General features: G+C 44.8%; 2 protein-coding genes across 2 annotated transcripts in view; one reads left to right on the top strand and one right to left on the bottom strand.

Annotated features, from left to right (window-relative positions):
* TEDC2 (tubulin epsilon and delta complex 2) overlaps positions 1-18,941 on the bottom strand; it is a 34,258-nt gene extending 15,317 nt beyond the window's left edge. The window contains exons 1-6 of the mRNA XM_078872941.1: positions 17,953-18,941; positions 10,094-10,192; positions 8,828-8,892; positions 4,744-5,318; positions 1,675-1,787; positions 939-992 (exon numbers count right to left, since the gene is read on the bottom strand). Coding sequence (XP_078729067.1) covers positions 939-992; positions 1,675-1,787; positions 4,744-5,318; positions 8,828-8,892; positions 10,094-10,192; positions 17,953-17,972 — 926 coding nt within the window. The 5' untranslated portion in view covers positions 17,973-18,941. The remainder of the gene's footprint in view (positions 1-938; positions 993-1,674; positions 1,788-4,743; positions 5,319-8,827; positions 8,893-10,093; positions 10,193-17,952) is intronic.
* A 1,057-nt stretch (positions 18,942-19,998) lies between these two features.
* The window catches only part of ANKFN1 (ankyrin repeat and fibronectin type III domain containing 1), a 270,247-nt gene continuing 268,603 nt past the window's right edge, over positions 19,999-21,642 (top strand). The window contains exon 1 of the mRNA XM_078872935.1: positions 19,999-20,171. The gene's annotated coding sequence lies outside the window, so the exon portion shown is untranslated. The remainder of the gene's footprint in view (positions 20,172-21,642) is intronic.

Consider the following 21,642-nt stretch of genomic DNA (forward strand, 5'->3'; position numbering starts at 1 on the left):
TGCAGGATGCTTCCTCAAAATCAATAGTTTTGGGGGGTGGAGCTGCCAACGTGGGCTCGGTACGGGTCATAACGCACACCGTGGATTCGGTACGGTCATCATGCACACTGTGAGCTCGGTACGGTCATCATGCACACTGTGAGCTCGGTACGGTCATCATGCACACTGTGAGCATGGATTCACTCACACAGCAAAGTTGGCCAATTCATTCACAAAATCTCACGTTCTAGCGAATCGGGGAAATGAGACGCATAAAATGAGTGTGCCCACCACGTTCCACATCATGTGCCGTGCGGTGCGAAAGAAGTTCAACATAGTGGCATAGATACACAAGATGATATCATTACTCTTCATTACTATTTAAACTATGTAAGCTAAATCGTATTTTACCAGGTAAGGCCCACTGGAGCTATATATCTCTATTTCCGAAGCAACTTGGCCACAAATGATAGCTTAACCAAGTGGCTTATCATGTGGACATTTATAGCGGCCAAAAACTCTAAACGTGTGATGTTGATTCAAAATGTGGAGGGAAAAACCGGAGGACCCAGACAAAAATCCACGTGACCTCAGGGAGAACACCGAATATACGGGCGTCAGGGTCGGGATCGATCCCATGATGTCCCGCATGCCAGGCTAGGTAGTTAACATCTCGCCACTGTGGCGCCCTTTATGGCAAACCGTGGTGCCCTTTATGAACTTCCGGTACCAATTAACTTCATCACTTGAGCAGTATTGCTGCACTACAATTAAGTGCAATTTACAATATCCTGTCATCACACAAATTGGTAAGGTGCAATCTTTCCTCTATTAATTACTCCAATGCCAGTTTTGCATGAACAAATATATACATTGTATTCTGGGACAAATGCATTTGGAATACATGAATCACTGGCCAATGAAAGAGATTTGAGAAACACGTGGCAGAAGGCTCTTACCGGTGGTTTTTGGCCTGCTGTCTCTTCAACTTTTCAGGAAATTCCAGGTTTGAGCTGCCACAATAAAAACACAACAGAGTTCATTTCCAGGACACTTTGCGCATAAGCAGCATAATCACTGTAAAAATATGTGTTGCCGATGATTGTGCAATATAAACACCCTGACGTTGATCCGAGCAGAGTTAACTACTGCACAAGCTTCTTCATATGAATCCAAACTTTGACAGATACATTTCTCAGGCACACTTAAAAAATTAGTTTCAATAACCGCAATGCCACTAACACACAGAATGTCAAGCATGGCGGTGTATTGCCAGGTCAAATAAAAAATTCAATGAAAAGGACTGATTCATGGAATGATATTCATAAATAGGGCGAATGACACAAAAATTATAGATTCGAGTCAATACTATGACCCTGAATCACAACAATTAATTAAATCACGAGCAGATAAAACCACATCATTACACAGCAACAAATCCCATCTAGCTCTGCCGCAGCACCACAGAGAAAAGTGCGCTGCGCTCCGTGACCCGCTAGCGCGAGAGGAGAACGTTTCGCCAAACGAAAACCGCACGGTCGGCACGCGGTGGGAGGGAGCAACGCATGTTTACGTTGAAACGATTACACTGTTGGGGGTAAGACGCCGCCGCCAGTCAAATAATCCCGACATCAAATCAGTTCCCACGTTCCAGTTGGGCAGACGACGGCCGCAAGCTGGTTCGCGCAAGACTACCCTTTGTGTCGTGCGGTGAACTCATCCGCCTCCCGCGAGCACGCCGGTCGGCCGTTCAGCACGGCCGCCGATCCGGCCCCGGTGGGCTCATCCTCCGGGAAGGCCGCACCCATCTGAGCATTACAAACAAGCGCGCCTTTAACGTCACCGCCGCCTACAAAGCGCACGATTGTTATCCTCTACCCCAAACAGTTCGCCTCACATTGTTAAGTCGCTCGCCGTCGCCCGCGGGTACGGCCGCTGAAATTGTAGCTCCAAAGAAAATGTTCCACGTTGAGATTAAAAAAGAAAATGCTGCTGCGTCATGCTGACTTGTCTTTGATAGTTAAGTGCCTTTGAATGAGTACATGTGCGACCAAAACTAAAAATATGCCTGTGAACGTGTTTTATGTTAGAACACAGGCGGCTTTGTGTTTGCGGAAAATAACGGAACACAGGGTCACTCCATGTCAATTCTATCCCGCTTCATTACCCGGGAATGGGGTCAGATTAATAACCTCCAGTGCACGCAAGGGTCGTGGGGAGCAATCATCAAACAAATGCTAGAACGGTGTACAAACCGGAACAAATCGTTACATTTACACAAAAGTAACATATTAATAGTGGTGTTTGTTGTTATTTATGTGATGTAAAAATGTATATGAAATTAAGGGGTGTAGAGTTAAAGCGGTGGTGCAGTTGTTAGTGCAAATCGCTATGAACGCGATCACCCATGTTTGATTCCTGGCCATGGCTAACATCGGTGAAGAATTATGTATTCGGGAACACATTTTTATACCGTGGATACAAATTGGATATAACGCGATTGAGTAAACAGAACTATGTCGCGCTAGTAGGAATAAGCAGTTGTACGGCTGCCTCGGCATAGCATCACACAAGGCACTGGGATACTGCTGGATGCTTAGAGATGCTACCCAGACGCCTCATTCTTTGTTCAGCCTGCATACGAATCTCACGTGTTATCGCGGACTGTGCTTTACCCTATTTTATATATTATTTATCATAACGCAATTTTCCCATAACGCGTTGTTCTGCAGGAATGCAACTGCCACGTTATAGAACAGACTGTACTCTGCAATGTTCATTCTCTAAGAAACTAAATATTTTAGCTTTTTCCAGATAAATATGAAATATACCGTAATTTTATTTTTGAAAAATCAATGCTCTCCACTCTGCTCTCACCTACATACATACACTGCCTTTCTTACATGCACACGAAAGCTTACAGCTGTTTACTAGATGATCCATAAGTTTGGCTTGCATGGCCACAATGCACCTCAAATTATGGACCATCTAGTAAACCACTGTCATCCTTCAATAGAGGAATGGCAATACAGGAGATCACCGATTATCTGGCAGCTTCGGGGGGGATAAGGCGCCGGATTTTATAAACGCCGGATAATCATACATTTAAAAAAGGTTATTTTTGCACATTCTTGTATAACATTGTTTTTTAGATGTCATATATTATTTTCGTGTTTTAAATTGGTTTACTATGTGAAATTGGCGTAAATAAACATACAAATAGACAATAATAACTTACCCTACTTTAAAAAGTATTTACTCTACAGGACTTGCCACTCTCCAATCTCGAAGACTCTGCATGGGGTTATGTATATACGTGCAGTATTTTCATTGTTTAAGTTGTGTGTAGTGTATAATATACTCTATTTAATATATTTAACACAAACCAAGCATAGCTACTTTTTTCGTCACACACACATTGCATATCCCCCGTACTGGTACAGTCTTTGGAGCAGTTTTGCCGGTTTCTCCGGATCGGCCTGCAAGTCGGATAATATTGGAAGCCGGATAATCGATGATCAACTGTATTACAAAAAACTCTCTCCTGAAACCCTCTCTCTCATGGCTGGCAGACCTCGACATTGGCATTTAGGCTCCTGGACACATTGCTGCCATCATTTGCAAGAATAGAACAGCCTTCATAAGCGGCACAGGTGTCATCAAAAAGGTACGGAATATGACACTAGTCTAGAGAAAAGTGCCTTCACAAATATATAACCGCCATCCGCCACTAAGTGGCGGTGACGTCACCACGGCGCTTGTGCCAGGCTATGTGCACGTTGAGGCCACGTGAAGTGTCGTACGCCCGCTGGCAGGTCATGGGTAAGACCCAGGTGCCAGGCGTCGACTGACTGATATGAATGGCCGATGCTCCACCTGTGCCCCCTACTGTGCCAACTTGCTATGCTTTAGCCACCCGGCGCTCTGCTCGTTGTTGTGAGCGTCGCTCCTCCGCCCTCCGTTGTTGTTGGAGGGCGACTGCCTCCAACTGCCCAGTAGCATCCTTCACAAGCCTCATCCACAGATGCCAATCTTGACACCGCTTGTACCAGTCATTGGCAAGTCCACTCAGCGCCACCTCCTACTGCAACACATCACTCCATCTCTTCTCCAGCCCATGCCGTACCCGTTTAGCCCCCTCTATCCAGCTGAACAAAAGCTGTTTAGGCATGCGGTGGCTGGGCATGCAGGCTACATAACGCAGCCAACACAGCCTTGCCTGCCAGAGGAGTTCGCCGATGGGACTTTGTCCAGATCATTCAAGGATTTGTAAGCTCCTCAAACAATTCAGCCTGGTTAAACCCAGGATGGATCGTAGGCAGGCCAGCCTCAATGTTCTAACCAGCGAATTTGTTCCATTAGGGGGGTCCACGTTTTGCAAACGTAGAGAAGGGAGGGTATGACTGTGGCCGAGAAGACCTGAAGCTTCGTGTGGAGCGACAGACCAGGTAAGCTTCCACACAGTGTTACGCAACCGATGAAAAGATAATGCCGCTCGACTAATTCGGAGACCTCTGCTGTCAAACCGGAGCCGCTCATGAGCACACTGCCCAGATATTGGAAGCTCTCCACTCTCTCTGCAACTGCCCCATCACCAATTGGGAGTTGTGGGGGTGGAGTGTCCGATGGTAGAAAATACCCAGGAAGGTGCTTAGTTTTGGTGGGGCTGATGGTAAGGCCAAACAAATATATATAGACACACACACACAGCTCCACCGGGAGATCAGCATCAAGACAAAGCCCAGATTAAGACACGCCGCTCACCTCCGCGGTGTGAGCTGTAGAAACGTGCAGGCCGTTCGCGTTTGAGACACGTGATGCCGCTGCTGCCGCTGCTGCTGCTGTCACTGCTGCCGCTGCAGATTTCCGACCGCCCGGTGCGCTGGATCGCTTGCCCTGCTTGTCGACTGCAGCCGCCTTTGGAACCCTCCTGTCCACCACAGGTGCTCGCGAAGCACTGAAAGTCCTGGCTCGGGCAGCTTGCGTAGACGGAGGCCGCTCGGCACCGCAGGAGTCCACCGGCCTGCGGGAGAGAGACGAGGCTCTGGGCGCAGCCTTTGTGGCGGAGGTCGCCCTCGACGTGCCAGCGGCGGCTGTTGTTGGAGGGCCTCTCGTTTGGCTTTTCTCTTTCACAGCTTGATGTTTCCTGGGTGGTGCAGGGCCCCGTTTGTCCTGCACGGAAAAGCCGTCGACTTGTGGGGCTTGGTCGTTTGTGCCGACGCTGCCAGCGCTGTCCAGCTCCTTGAGGAAATTTCTGCCAGACTCTCGGACCTTCAGGGCCTTTGCCAAAGCTTTGTTGAGCAACTCCAAATCCTCCATCTCTTGAGCACGAGGTTTGGCTGGGTTGACATCAGGGTGACATCAGAAAACAAGTTTATTTCATAGCAAACTACTATGAAAGGATCAGGTGATCGTCAAATAGGCCAAATTTCCCCACAGATGAGCATAAACAAACTCTGACTTTTTAAATGCCATAATAAAGCGGTTCTTAACCTGGAGTGCACACGCCCCCTAGGGGTGCGAGATGCCCTTTCTGGGGGCTAAGACATGCACATTTCTTTTAGAAGGTAAATCAACAAAACACAAAGTAAGCATGGGCACGTAAGTACAACTACTTTGTTTCATCAAACCTATGTATTTATTAACGTTATAATTTTTTTAACGATTGAGAACCAAAGGGGTGCAAGGGGCCGTCCATAAATGACGTCACGCGCTTTTGGACGATTTTTGACCCCCTCCCCCCTCGTCACACGGCGTCACAAAAAGTCAGACCCCCCCTCAAATATTACATCACAAAGCTCTGCCCCCCCCCCCCTCCCCCAAAACCATATTTCCATTTTGAAAATAAAACATGCTTCAAATCGCTATAAACTATTGTCATTGTAGTGCGTATTTAATGTGGCGCTGCACTCTGATGTTGTAGGAATGTTGTTATAACGATTAGTGTTGTTATAACAATTCTAGATTTATTTAAAGTTGCGCATTTTGATGTGACGTCACATTTCTCATCCCCCCCGTCACACATTGTCACAAATGTCTGACCACCACCCCCCCAGGTGCGTGACGTCATTTATGGACGGCCCCCAAGGCCGCAGTAAAGGTCAAGAACCACTGCCATAATATAATTATATATACTAAGCCCTCTATGTTGCTCCTATTCACATTGTTTCACTATAATGTCGTGAATGAATTAGGGAATGTAAAAATGCATTGATTCACTACAACAGTAGGCAGTCCCCGGACTACGGAAGGGTTAGGTTCCCGAGAAATATCCGTAACCCGAATTTTCCGTACGTCAGAAACTGAACAATTTCACCCCAAAATCAAAGATAAAATAATCCCATAGCCAGAAAGAGTTGTGCCCCCCCTACCGTTTTCTCTCAGTACTGCATCTCGCGCTGTCGTCCGTTTTCTATTGCATCATGTACCGTATCGCTGTACATACGCTCTGCACGTCCTATGATTCTTTCATTTGATCGAATATCTAACCTATACACCACCCATAATTAAACTAATGGAACATATACCGTGCTGTGTCCAATTGTTTATGAACACCATGAAGTATAGAAAACAAACAATTGCGTCGTTCTACAAAAGGAAAAGAGACGATGTGGCGGGCAGAGTAGACTCACGGTAACAATGTAACAGCGTGACTCCGTTCTATACAAGACACCACCACCTTGGGGAATATGCAGCCCCGCACTTACGCCTCGCTCCACTGTATTCATCTGCAACTTCACGGCGCTGCACTATTTGCGCTCATGTAACCAATGCAAACAGTTACGCATACAGGATTTAAATGTTTTGTTACATGATTTATGGGAGCACTTCCTTAGAGTCGGATTTCCGTAAGTCGGGTCTTCCGTAACCCAGGGACTGCCTGTATTACTTCATTATTCGCAATGAGGGATACATTACGGAGATGCTCGTGACTAGCAAATTTCGCGGATATTCCAAAAAACTACGTTTCGATCGCAACAAAAGCGGTCGTCATCCCTTTTCCTGATGACGAACGCTTGTGTTGCGATCGAAACGTCGTAGCTTTTTTGTTATTTTCTTTGAACCTATCTGACTTTACCGAAAGACCCAAAGAATATCGCTTTATATGTTAAAATTCTCTCTCGTTTCACTGCGAAATCTTCGCGTGAGAAAATTGATGGCTAAATGTGGAGCTCTCAGGTCAGCACAACAGGTAAATAGCACCCTGCTTCCACTGGTATCGAATTGTTCCCTAGAGCGCCATAGTAGTGAGATGTGAACTACCTCGCCTGCAATACAGGAGGTCGTGGGTTTGATCTTGACCCTGACGCCTGTATATTTGGAGTCCGCGTGGTCTCTCTCCCAATGGCTGCGTAGATTCTTCTTCGTGTCCTCCGGTTTTTCCCTCCCCATTTAAAAAAACATGCATTCAGAGTATTTGGCTACTATCAATGTCCACGTGATAAGCCACTTCGTAGGGCTATAATTTGTGGCCAGGTCACTTATGAAAAAGAGCCGCATAGTTCAGTGGGCCTTACCTGGTAAAATAAAAATAGTTTAGTTTGATGGTTAATAAAATAGAAAAAGTTGTTTTGTTTAGTATGGCAGCAGCAGCAACTGGGTGTTTTATGCTATTTCTACCTAAGTGTCTGCATATTACCAAGACTACCCACTCAGGTTGAGAGTGACAGCCACGGCTTAACAGGTAGTCGAGGACAAAACCACCAAGGTATTTTGGCGCCCTCTGATGGACGTTACCACCGCGTTCCTATTTCAAATTAATTGCTGGTGATAATTGTTGGCAGTGGTGGCAAAAGCAAAAATAACAAACAAAAAACCCCAACACATTCGTTAAGAATTCTGCGGCCTTAAAAGCAAAAACGTGTCATGTGCAACATTCTGGATAATGTCCCTTCTTCACAGCAACATTTTTTTTTATCACTGGTAAAAAAATTTGGAACACCACTTATTCTACGCATAGGCAGATTGCTTTAGAAACTAACTACAGCTATACCTCGGCTAACAAAGTAAATGCGTTCCATGATGTCACTTCGTTATCAGAAACGTCATTACCAGAGGTGCATATTGCATAGGAGGCATAGGGAAGCGTTCCAGGACTTCAGTGAAGGGGGGCGCTACAATAGCAAAACATCGCTGCACAGTGGCCTTCACTTTGTCTGCTGGGTTCAAAATGGTCTGCAGGGTGGACTGCGCCAACCCAAACGGAAGCGCCACTTCACTCTTCACCTCTCCCGCCTCTACCCTCCTTACACTCGGCATTTTCCGTTTACAGATAAATGTATTTGCATTGCACGATTTTCCCAGTAAGAGCCACCTGCACTCAGTGGTTGTTTGGATGACTTCATTGGGGGTAATAAGATCACAACTATTACTGCAACAACAACAAAAACACGATACTAAATTTTACCAATACAAGGAGCTCAAGCAATGGCAGGCTGGAAAGGGAGAAGCTCTTCCTTCATTGATTGACTGCTGATAATGTACGGTAAACAAACTCCACCCGGTCGTGTTTACAGAGTGCACGCATGGGCGCTGTGGTAAACATTTAACTCTGTTGAATCGCTTTGCATGATACATTGTTTTTGATAAAATAGGGGGGCTAAGGGGCCCTCCATGGCTGACATCTTTACGTTCCCAGATTCGTTCACCGAGGTATTACTGTTTTGCACAGCGTGAATCAAATATATTCTCTTTTTATAGACGTAGTTTCGCCATCACTTACAACCCCCTCGTCGAAAATGGAACACTCAAGAGAACTAATTGACCGCATTTTAAGAAATCCTGCCTGCCGGATTGAAAAGGTCAAATGATTAAATTTGAAGTGGATGTAGAAAAAACTGCATTTTACCTGCTTCTTCAGCGTCTCCCCCCGCAGAGATGCGTGTAGGTTCACATTCCTCAGCCACATTTTCCCTACAATTAAAGAATACACGAGCACACCATTAATAGCTCTATCAAAGCAATTAGTCTTCTCTAAACAGGAAGCGGTACAGTGACATTCAGTGGTTATGGTTGCATAAGAGCACAGCCATTGTGAACTTCGTTTTAATTCAGTACTTGCACTACACATGTACCTATGCATGTTGAACTTCTTCTTGCTGTGGTTATCACACCTGATGATTGCTTGTGTTAAAATCGAAACGTCGTGAGAATTTTATTGTTTTCTTTTTATTATTTTATTATTTCCCTTCTACGTCATTTTACCGAAAGAACCAAGAATATGAATCCCTGCAGTCACCAAAGCTTTAAATCGAAATTATTTCGCATGGTACGTAGCCAAGCATGGTAATCGGACACATATCAGTATTCACAAATTTACATCGACAACTTTCCTTTTGTACACATTCTCATACAGTTCCACACTTAAATGAGCAATAATCTCCCCCATAAAATGGCCAGTGTTATGTTGGTAGCTTGCAAACACAAGTGAAAAACAAAACTGTTGTACTCGCAGATTATACCCAATTGCAGGACGAATACTGTGTGCACCTTGTGTGTATGTTGAACCTCTTTCACAGCCAACTGTGCTAATAGGAGGTGCCGATTACCAATGGGTGTCCCCTCGGCCAGACCAGAGCTTCGCAAACTGGTGTGCCGCGGCATGTCCCTGGTGTGCCGTGCTGTTTTCAGAATTATAGCAAAGAATGTAACTGTTGGTAAGCTCGGTCAGACGAATCCCTCCATGCCGTTCAGTGGCCAGTCCAGCCCCCACCTCCCGCCCTCCCCTCTCCATTGGCCACGGCACCGCACGGCACACAGCCGTCAGCCCTCATCCCTGGCCACCCACCCGGGCCCACAGTCAGGACGTTTTGGTTGGCTGTGCCGTGAAGATCGAGCGAGCTCGAAAGCGAGTGCCGGGAAATGAAATAGGTTGAGAAGCACCGGGGTGGACTACCTCTCAGAGCAATGGAAGAGTTGACACGAAATGTGACATGTGAAGGAGTTTTGCAATGCTGGTGGCATGTTTGTGCCATAGACATGCAAACTCAATGAACGAAACTGTAAAAGTACCATTTTACGCCCGGTTATCGGGGCAAGCGTGACGTATTTTGGTGAAGTATGGCGTGTGTGCGATTCTCTTCTTCATACATGATGAGCCCTGGTTTGTTCTCACCGTGGCTGCAGGATCTGCCTGTAAGCATCTATCTCTTGCTCCAGCTGCGTTTGCTCCCGGAGGCAGTCCTCCATGGCTTGCAGCAAGAGATCAACCACCCTAATAATTTGTAACAACCACCACAACAACCACCCTCGTGTCAAACAACCACCACAACAACCACCACAACAATCACCCTCGTGTGCAACAACCACGACAACAACCACCGTCATGTGAAACAACCACCACAACAACCACCACAACAATCACCCTCATGTGAAACCACCACCACAACCACCCTAATAATGTGAAACAACCACCACCACAACCACCCTCGTGTGAAACCACCACCACAACAACCACAACAACCACCCGCATGTGAAACAACCACCACAACAACCACCACAACAACCACCACAACAACAACCACCACAACAACCACCATCATGTGAAACAACCACAACAACAACCACCCTCATGTGAAACAACCACAACAACCACCCTCATGTGAAACAACCACCACAACAACCACCACAACAACAACCACCACAACAACCACCACAACAACCACCACAACAACAACCACCACAACAACCACCTTCATGTGAAACAACAACAACCACCATCATGTGAAACAACCACAACAACAACCACCCTCATGTGAAACAACCACAACAACAACCACCCTCATGTGAAACAACCACAACAACTACCACCCTCACGTGAAACAACCACCACAACAACCACCACAACAACAACCACCACAACAACAACCACCACAACAACCACCCTCGTGTGAAACAACCACAACAACTACCACCCTCACGTGAAACAACCACCACAACAACCACCACAACAACAACCACCACCACAATAACCACCCTCGTGTGAAACAACCACAACAACCACTACCACAACCACCACGAGGCGACACGTAACACACATTCAGCAGCATATCACGAGATTCAAGTGGGACTGACCCACCTACAGTTCATTGGGCCCGAGGTGTCTCAGCAATCATCATCATAGCACTGCCAATCATCATAGCACTACCAAACATCATCATAGCACTGCCAAACATCATCATAGCACTACCAAACATCATCATAGCACTACTAAACATCATCATAGCACTGCCAAACATCATCACAGCACTACCAAACATCATCACAGCACTACCAATCATCATAGCACTGCCAAACATCATCATAGCACTGCCAAACATCATCACAGCACTACCAAACATCATCACAGCACTACCAAACATCATCATAGCACTACCAAACATCATAATAGCACTACCAAACATCATCATAGCACTACCAAACATCATCATAGCACTACCAATCATCATCACAGCACTACCAAACATCATAATAGCACTGCCAAACATCATCATAGCACTGCCAAACATCATCATAGCACTACCAAACATCATCATAGCACTACCAAACATCATCATAGCACTACCAAACATCATCGTAGCACTACCAATCATCATCACAGCACTACCAAACATCATAATAGCACTACCAAACAACATCATAGCACTGCCAAACATCATCATAGCACTACCAAACATCATCATAGCACTAACAATCATCATCACAGCACTACCAAACATCATAATAGCACTACCAAGCAACATCATAGCACTGCCAAACATCATCATAGCACTACCAAACATCATCATAGCACTACCAAACATCATCACAGCACTGCCAAACATCATAATAGCACTACCAAACAACATCATAGCACTGCCAAACATCATCATAGCACTACCAAACATCATCATAGCACTACCAATCAACATCATAGCACTGCCAAACATCATCATAGCACTACCAAACATCATCATAGCACTACCAATCATCATCACAGCACTACCAAACATCATAATAGCACTACCAAACAACATCACAGCACTGCCAAACATCATCATAGCACTACCAAACATCATCATAGCACGACCAATCAACATCATAGCACTGCCAAACATCATCATAGCACTACCAAACATCATCATAGCACTACCAATCATCATCACAGCACTACCAAACATCATAATAGCACTACCAAACAACATCACAGCACTGCCAAACATCATCATAGCACTACCAAACATCATCATAGCACTATCAAACATCATCATAGCACTACCAAACATCATCATAGCACTACCAAACATCATCATAGCACTACCAATCATCATCACAGCACTACCAAACATCATAATAGCACTACCAAACAACATCATAGCACTACCAAACATCATCATAGCACTACCAATCATCATCACAGCACTACCAAACATCATAATAGCACTACCAAACAACATCATAGCACTGCCAAACATCATCATAGCACTACCAAACATCATCATAGCACTACCAAACATCATCACAGCACTGCCAAACATCATAATAGCACTACCAAACATCATCATAGCACTACCAAACATCATCATAGCACTACCAAACATCATAATAGCACTACCAAACATCATCATAGCACTACCAAACATCATCACAGCACTACCAAACATCATCATAGCACTACCAAACATCATAGCACTACCAAACATCATCATAGCACTGCCAAACATCATCATAGCACTACCAAACATCATCATAGCACTACCAAACATTATCATAGCACTGCCAAACATCATCATAGCACTACCAAACATCATCACAGCACTGCCAAACATCGTGTCACTGCCAAACGTCATCATAGCACTACCAAACATTATCATAGCACTGCCAAACATCATCATAGCACTACCAAACATCATCATAGCACTACCAAACATCATATCACTACCAAACATCATCATAGCACTACCAAACATCATCATAGCACTGCCAAACATCATCATAGCACTTCCAAACATCATCATAGCACTGCCAAACATTATCACAGCACTGCCAAACATCATAATAGCACTGCCAAACATCATCATAGCACTACCAAACATCATCATAGCACTACCAAACATCATCATAGCACTGCCAAACATCATCACAGCACTGCCAAACATCATCACAGCACTGCCAAACATCATCATAGCACTACCAAACATCATCATAGCACTGCCAAACATCATCATAGCACTACCAAACATCATCACAGCACTGCCAAACATCATCATAGCACTGCCAAACATCATCATAGCACTACCAAACATCATCATAGCACTGCCAAACATCATCATAGCACTGCCAAACATCATCATAGCACTACCAAACATCATCATAGCACTACCAAACATCATCACAGCACTGCCAAACATCATAATAGCACTACCAAACATCATCATAGCACTTCCAAACATCATCATAGCACTGCCAAACATCATCACAGCACTGCCAAACATCGTGTCACTGCCAAACATCATCATAGCACTACCAAACATCATCATAGCACTGCCAAACATCATCATAGCACTGCCAAACATCATCATAGCACTACCAAACATCATCACAGCACTGCCAAACATCATCATAGCACTGCCAAACATCATCATAGCACTACCAAACATCATCATAGCACTGCCAAACATCATCATAGCACTGCCAAACATCATCATAGCACTACCAAACATCATCACAGCACTGCCAAACATCATAATAGCACTACCAAACATCATCATAGCACTTCCAAACATCATCATAGCACTGCCAAACATCATCACAGCACTGCCAAACATCGTGTCACTGCCAAACATCATCATAGCACTACCAAACATCATCATAGCACTGCCAAACATCATCATAGCACTGCCAAACATCATCATAGCACTGCCAAACATCATCATAGCACTACCAAACATCATCATAGCACTTCCAAACATCATCATAGCACTGCCAAACATCATCATAGCACTGCCAAACATCATCACAGCACTGCCAAACATCGTGTCACTGCCAAACATCATCATAGCACTTCCAAACATCATCATAGCACTACCAAACATCATCATAGCACTACCAACCATCATCATAGCACTACCAAACATCATCATAGCACTGCCAAACATCATCATAGCACTACCAACCATCATCATAGCACTACCAAACATCATAGCACTGCCAAACATCATCATAGCACTACCAAACATCATCATAGCACTACCAAACATCATCATAGCACTACCAAACATCATCATAGCACTGCCAAACATCATCATAGCACTGCCAAACGTCATCATAGCACTACCAAACATCATCATAGCACTACCAAACATCATCATAGCACTACCAAACATCATCATAGCACTACCAAACATCATCATAGCACTGCCAAACATCATCATAGCACTGCCAAACGTCATCATAGCACTACCAAACATCATCATAGCACTACCAAACATCATCATAGCACTACCAAACATCATCATAGCACTGCCAAACATCATCATAGCACTGCCAAACATCATCATAGCACTGCCAAACATCATCATAGCACTACCAAACATCATCATAGCACTGCCAAACATCATCATAGCACTACCAAACATCATCATAGCACTACCAAACATCATCATAGCACTGCCAAACATCATCATAGCACTGCCAAACATCATCATAGCACTGCCAAACATCATCATAGCACTACCAAACATCATCATAGCACTACCAAACATCATCATAGCACTACCAAACATCATCATAGCACTACCAAACATCATCATAGCACTACCAAACATCATCATAGCACTACCAAACATCATCACAGCACTACCAAACATCATCACAGCACTACCAAACATCATCATAGCACTACCAAACATCATCATAGCACTGCCAAACATCATCATAGCACTACCAAACATCATCATAGCACTACCAAACATCATCATAGCACTACCAAACATCATCATAGCACTGCCAAACATCATCATAGCACTACCAAACATCATAGCACTACCAAACATCATCATAGCACTACCAAACATCATCATAGCACTGCCAAACATCATCATAGCACTACCAAACATCATCATAGCACTGCCAAACATCATCATAGCACTGCCAAACATCATCATAGCACTGCCAAACATCATCATAGCACTACCAAACATCATCATAGCACTGCCAAACATCATCATAGCACTACCAAACATCATCATAGCACTACCAAACATCATCATAGCACTACCAAACATCATCATAGCACTACCAAACATCATCATAGCACTACCAAACATCATCATAGCACTACCAAACATCATCATAGCACTGCCAAACATCATCATAGCACTACCAAACATTATCATAGCACTGCCAAACATCATCATAGCACTACCAAACATCATCATAGCACTACCAAACATCATCATAGCACTACCAAACATCATCATAGCACTACCAAACATCATCATAGCACTACCAAACATCATCATAGCACTGCCAAACATCATCATAGCACTACCAAACATCATCATAGCACTGCCAAACATCATCATAGCACTACCAAACATCATCATAGCACTACCAAACATCATCATAGCACTACCAAACATCATCATAGCACTACCAAACATCATCATAGCACTGCCAAACATCATCATAGCACTGCCAAACATCATCATAGCACTGCCAAACATCATCATAGCACTACCAAACATCATCATAGCACTACCAAACATCATCATAGCACTGCCAAACATCATCATAGCACTACCAAACATCATCATAGCACTACCAAACATCATCATAGCACTACCAAACATCATCACAGCACTACCAAACATCATCATAGCACTGCCAAACATCATCATAGCACTACCAAACATCATCATAGCACTGCCAAACATCATCATAGCACTACCAAACATCATCATAGCACTACCAAACATCATCATAGCACTACCAAACATCATCATAGCACTGCCAAACATCATCATAGCACTACCAAACATCATAGCACTACCAAACATCATCATAGCACTACCAAACATCATCATAGCACTGCCAAACATCATCATAGCACTACCAAACATCATCATAGCACTGCCAAACATCATCATAGCACTGCCAAACATCATCATAGCACTGCCAAACATCATCATAGCACTACCAAACATCATCATAGCACTGCCAAACATCATCATAGCACTACCAAACATCATCATAGCACTACCAAACATCATCATAGCACTACCAAACATCATCATAGCACTGCCAAACATCATCATAGCACTGCCAAACATCATCATAGCACTACCAAACATTATCATAGCACTGCCAAACATCATCATAGCACTACCAAACATCATCATAGCACTACCAAACATCATCATAGCACTACCAAACATCATCATAGCACTGCCAAACATCATCATAGCACTACCAAACATCATCATAGCACTACCAAACATCATCATAGCACTACCAAACATCATCATAGCACTGCCAAACATCATCATAGCACTACCAAACATCATAGCACTACCAAACATCATCATAGCACTACCAAACATCATCATAGCACTACCAAACATCATCATAGCACTGCCAAACATCATCATAGCACTACCAAACATCATCATAGCACTGCCAAACATCATCATAGCACTGCCAAACATCATCATAGCACTGCCAAACATCATCATAGCACTACCAAACATCATCATAGCACTGCCAAACATCATCATAGCACTACCAACCATCATCATAGCACTACCAAACATCATCATAGCACTACCAAACATCATCATAGCACTACCAAACATCATCATAGCACTACCAAACATCATCATAGCACTACCAAACATCATCATAGCACTGCCAAACATCATCATAGCACTACCAAACATCATCATAGCACTACCAAACATCATCATAGCACTACCAAACATCATCATAGCACTACCAACCATCATCATAGCACTGCCAAACATCATCATAGCACTGCCAAACATCATCATAGCACTACCAACCATCATCATAGCACTGCCAAACATCATCATAGCACTGCCAAACATCATCATAGCACTGCCAAACATCATCATAGCACTACCAACCATCATCATAGCACTACCAAACATCATCATAGCACTACCAAACATCATCACAGCACTACCAAACATCATCACAGCACTACCAAACATCATCACAGCACTACCAAACATCATCATAGCACTACCAAACATCATCATAGCACTACCAAACATCATCATAGCACTACCAAACATCATCATAGCACTACCAAACATCATCATAGCACTGCCAAACATCATCATAGCACTACCAAACATCATCATAGCACTACCAAACATCATCATAGCACTACCAAACATCATCATAGCACTACCAACCATCATCATAGCACTGCCAAACATCATCATAGCACTGCCAAACATCATCATAGCACTACCAACCATCATAGCACTGCCAAACATCATCATAGCACTGCCAAACATCATCATAGCACTGCCAAACATCATCATAGCACTACCAACCATCTTCATAGCACTACCAAACATCATCATAGCACTACCAAACATCATCATAGCACTACCAAACATCATCACAGCACTACCAAACATCATCATAGCACTACCAGTATGGTCAAGCAAAGCACAGGGTGGTGTCGGGAGAGGGGTTATCCAGCAGTGGAGTGACAATGCTGATGCTACTGCTGCTGCTACTACTGCCGATACTGCTGCTGCACGTGTGCTGCTGTTGGCTGTACTTACTGACCCGCCCATACTGGACATCTGTGAATAAAGCGCTTTATAGCTCATCGGATTCCTCCAGGCTGCAGTGAACAACGACGCGGGTGTAGGCCTCTCTCCTCCTTAGCAACGGGCAACACCCTCGATCCACTCGCTTGACGAGCTTCTAAAGCGTGTGGCCTCTCTCTCCGTTTACCTTTCAGACGGCAGCTGCATGTCCACCACCTCCTCCTCACCCTCACCAGACGACGAGGGCGAGCAGGAGGAGAAGTCGGTGGCGGCGCTGTGACGAGCGGCGCGGTGGGCCTCAGGCCCCGCGTCTCTCAAAACAACCCCCGGAACGACATTAAAGTGTTGATTTTTTTGTTCACTTTTAAACTTTTAATTTACAAAAACATCGACGTCATACGAAGGTGCCGACGTTAATATTTGCTGTGCGTTTACAAAAAACCCCGGCCAATAACAGTTTTAAATGTTAACAAAGTTGTCGCTTGCGCGCTCCCCCCACCACCCACCACGTCGAGGTTTCTCAGGCTCCCTGGGAGCGGTGGCGCAGCGGTTAGCGCAGCGCTGCGATCACAGAGTTCGATCACAGAGTTCGATCTCCACTCACGGCCAACGAACACCCCTGACGATTATCTAAGCGGGGAACCCCCGGGCCTCCCCTGGGTCGACTCGGCATGAAACGAGTACCCGGTGCGGTGTGTAGCATCGCCGCTGGGGGAGACAAAGGCGGCCGGGCGTGGTGCTTGCCCCCCGCTCTCTGTGAAGTCGACACGGGGGGAGATCTTTGCCTGAGGCTCCCTGACGCTTCAGTTGGAAAGTGGAGCCAACATGCACCGCCAATGTTGAGGGTTATCATCTTTTGCACTCTCCTAAAATAAGCAATATTTGTAAAAACTTTTAAAAACACGCTTTTATGTACCGTGCTATGAAAGGAAAAACTCCACGACCCCAGGAAGTGGCCCGAAGCTTGCCATAACGTACACGACCGTGGCCAATTACAGCCAACGTCAGTTGAGCGTGGACAGTTAGACCCAAGCCGGAACATAACAATTAACAAAAGATTATTTACAAATATTTTTTATCTTTTTTTTTTATAAAATATAGTATTGTCATCAGTATGACATACGTATACTAAGTTTGCAGTCGATACCAAATTGGAAAGTGGTTAAAATTGAGCTACAAGATTTGAGGATACAACAACAGAGTGAGTTCATAGAAAGCTTGTAAAAAAATAGTTTAAATTTTTTTTTACTTTTTTATGATAGAATATAGTATTGTCATCAATATGACATAAGTATACCAAATCGGCAGTCGATACCACATTGGGAAGTAGTTAAAATTGAGTTACAAGATTTGAGGATACAACAACAGACAGAGTGAGTTAAATGAAAGCGTGTAATCATAAAAAGTAGAATTCACAACGTGACAACGCATCCCCTGCGACCCAACTTTAAATGACATTTTAATAGACACATTTTGAAAGTACTTCATTACCCGTCACGCCTGAAAAGCAAATTACACATCTGGATGTGGATTTTATTTAAATACCAGGAACATTATTACCAAAAAGTCAGTCAAGTTGTAGGCAGAGGAACAATATAAACCGCCGACAGCGACTAAAGCATTGTCTACAGCAGCGGTTCTTAACCTTTTGTTGGCTACTGCTGTACCCCTCTTGTTGAATTTAGTTTTAACCGAGTGACCCCCATTTTTCTGACCCAACATGGTTCTGAGAAATAAATGTATGAACAACGAACATCAATATTTTAACCAATTGTCCAATTGTGAGTTATCCAAACTTAGCGAGTAACTGCAAGCAAATAAAAAATACTTCAGCGGATGCTCTGCTACGTGACGCGATCTGCTCGTTCTCGCTGGTTACACTTGTAAACGACATCGTGTACCATCGCTGAGTTTATAAAGATGTAGTGGCATAGAATAAGTAGTGTAGCAGCATAGCGCTGGCTGCTGGCGGGGAAGGGGATCTGCAGCTTACAGCAGCCCTGACGTCAGCAGGCCACGTGATACACCAGAGGGGGTATCTGGGGGAAAGGTCACAGAAGGGACAGATTGGGGAAGCCCCGGGAACCCGCTGGTATGTTCTAGAGAGGGGGCGTGGCCGGGGCGGAGCGAGGTCACGCCCCTGGGAGCATAAAAGGGGGCCCTGAGCGAGAACTCGGGGCTGTTGTGTGGAGTGGGATCCCCGTCGTGCTGTTGTGTGGAGTGGGATCCCCGTCGTGCTGTTGAAGATCGCTGCCATCGTCGCTGTCGTCTCGTCGCCATCGTCTCTGTCGTCTTCACTCGATGTTGCGTTGCTAGACAGTTGTTGGCTGTCTCTCCATGTGCCCATGTCCTTTCATCCCTCTCCAGTCTTTTTTTCCCATCGATCCCAACGCCTCCACGATACTGGTAAAACAAGGTTCCATAGCTATAACTGCTCAACCTGAGATATTAATTCATACATTGATACTTGCATTGCCTTTGAACTGTTCGCCTTTAGGCGTTATTTCGTCTTAACACTGGTGAGACAAGATCATAAAGAATGCTGTCTCTGGTATAAGCTAATCAGTTTCAAAGACAATGTATACATTATCAGATCATGTTGGTTTGCATGTTCACCACAAGTACGTGTGGTTAATGCAGACTTGATTCTTTGAAAAATGTATCAATTTGGTGTTTGAACATCTTAACGCCTGTTTTAATGCCAGAAAGGATAACACCTATTCTTATTTCCCTTGCTCTTCTTCCTTCCATCCCCCAACTAAAGTCATGAATCTGTCCTGTTTAACTATATTGTTACCGTTAAAATTACGTTAAATTCAGCCGCCCGCGAATAAACCGGATTATCGAGTGTAGTGATTTGATGGTCTTAGCGCATATATTATCATGATTGCACAAAAAGCCCCCCCATCACATTCAATTTGGCTCTGCGCTGAATTTGGTTAAGATTCCGGCTCTGATAATACCGTACTGGTTCGGCTGTCATGCGACGAGCATTTATATCTCGTCGAGGTGAGAGGAAAGGTGCGTGGAGCAGAAGTCAGTCGAAGGGACCTCAGAGGAAGCTCGATCTGTGACCTCGGCTTCCGCGAACCGTTGTCAAATAAAGTATATTGCACTTACTGCTCTGCGAGAAACCCCAATCGATGCTTTGTTTCATGACCTCACGTCACTCGAGTACAAACGGGATGAAGTTGTTGGAAACAAAAGACAGATGCAGACTAGCTGATGCGTACACAACATGGAGAGTGCTCACGAATTGAATACGGTACGTACGTATGTTTGTTGAACAGCCAAGCCAACCGTGTTAATCGGAGGTGCGGTGGAAGGACAAGCTTACCAGAAAAATAAGTCCTAAAGAAATGAGTTATCAATCTCGATGATTTAAAAGGGCATCGCTCGAGTGGCTTCCTAATATCGGAAGGAAGAGCGTTCCAGACAGCCACGGAAGCGCATCTGAAAAGCCGCTTCTGCGAGGATGACCGGGAGTTCGCTTGATAATGGTTTATGTTCCTTGACGAGATCGAATGGCACTGGTCTTGTGGTGTAATGGTTCGCGCACCGGGCTTGCAATACAGAGGCCCCCAGTGCACGTGTACGACGCCTCGCTGCCTTGACATGCGTGGCCGGTCATGTTCCAGCTGCTTATCACAATCACGTGCTTCTTCTCATCTCGCGTGGCTCATGGCGACATGTGCGGACAGCCCCCCACCCCCACTCGCCTCCCATCCCCCCGTCCCTGCACCCCCCCCCCCTGCATTCCACTGAGTTAGCGGTCACGACGTTCTGAAGAAGCCGAAACAGCGTTGACACAAATGATGAATGTAGCAGCAAGCGGCCATCATGAAGGGTTAAAGGTGCGGACAGCCCTGCAATTACT

The sequence above is a fragment of the Lampetra fluviatilis genome, chromosome 35 (assembly GCF_964198595.1).
Source record: "Lampetra fluviatilis chromosome 35, kcLamFluv1.1, whole genome shotgun sequence".
Classification (NCBI taxonomy): domain Eukaryota; kingdom Metazoa; phylum Chordata; class Hyperoartia; order Petromyzontiformes; family Petromyzontidae; genus Lampetra; species Lampetra fluviatilis.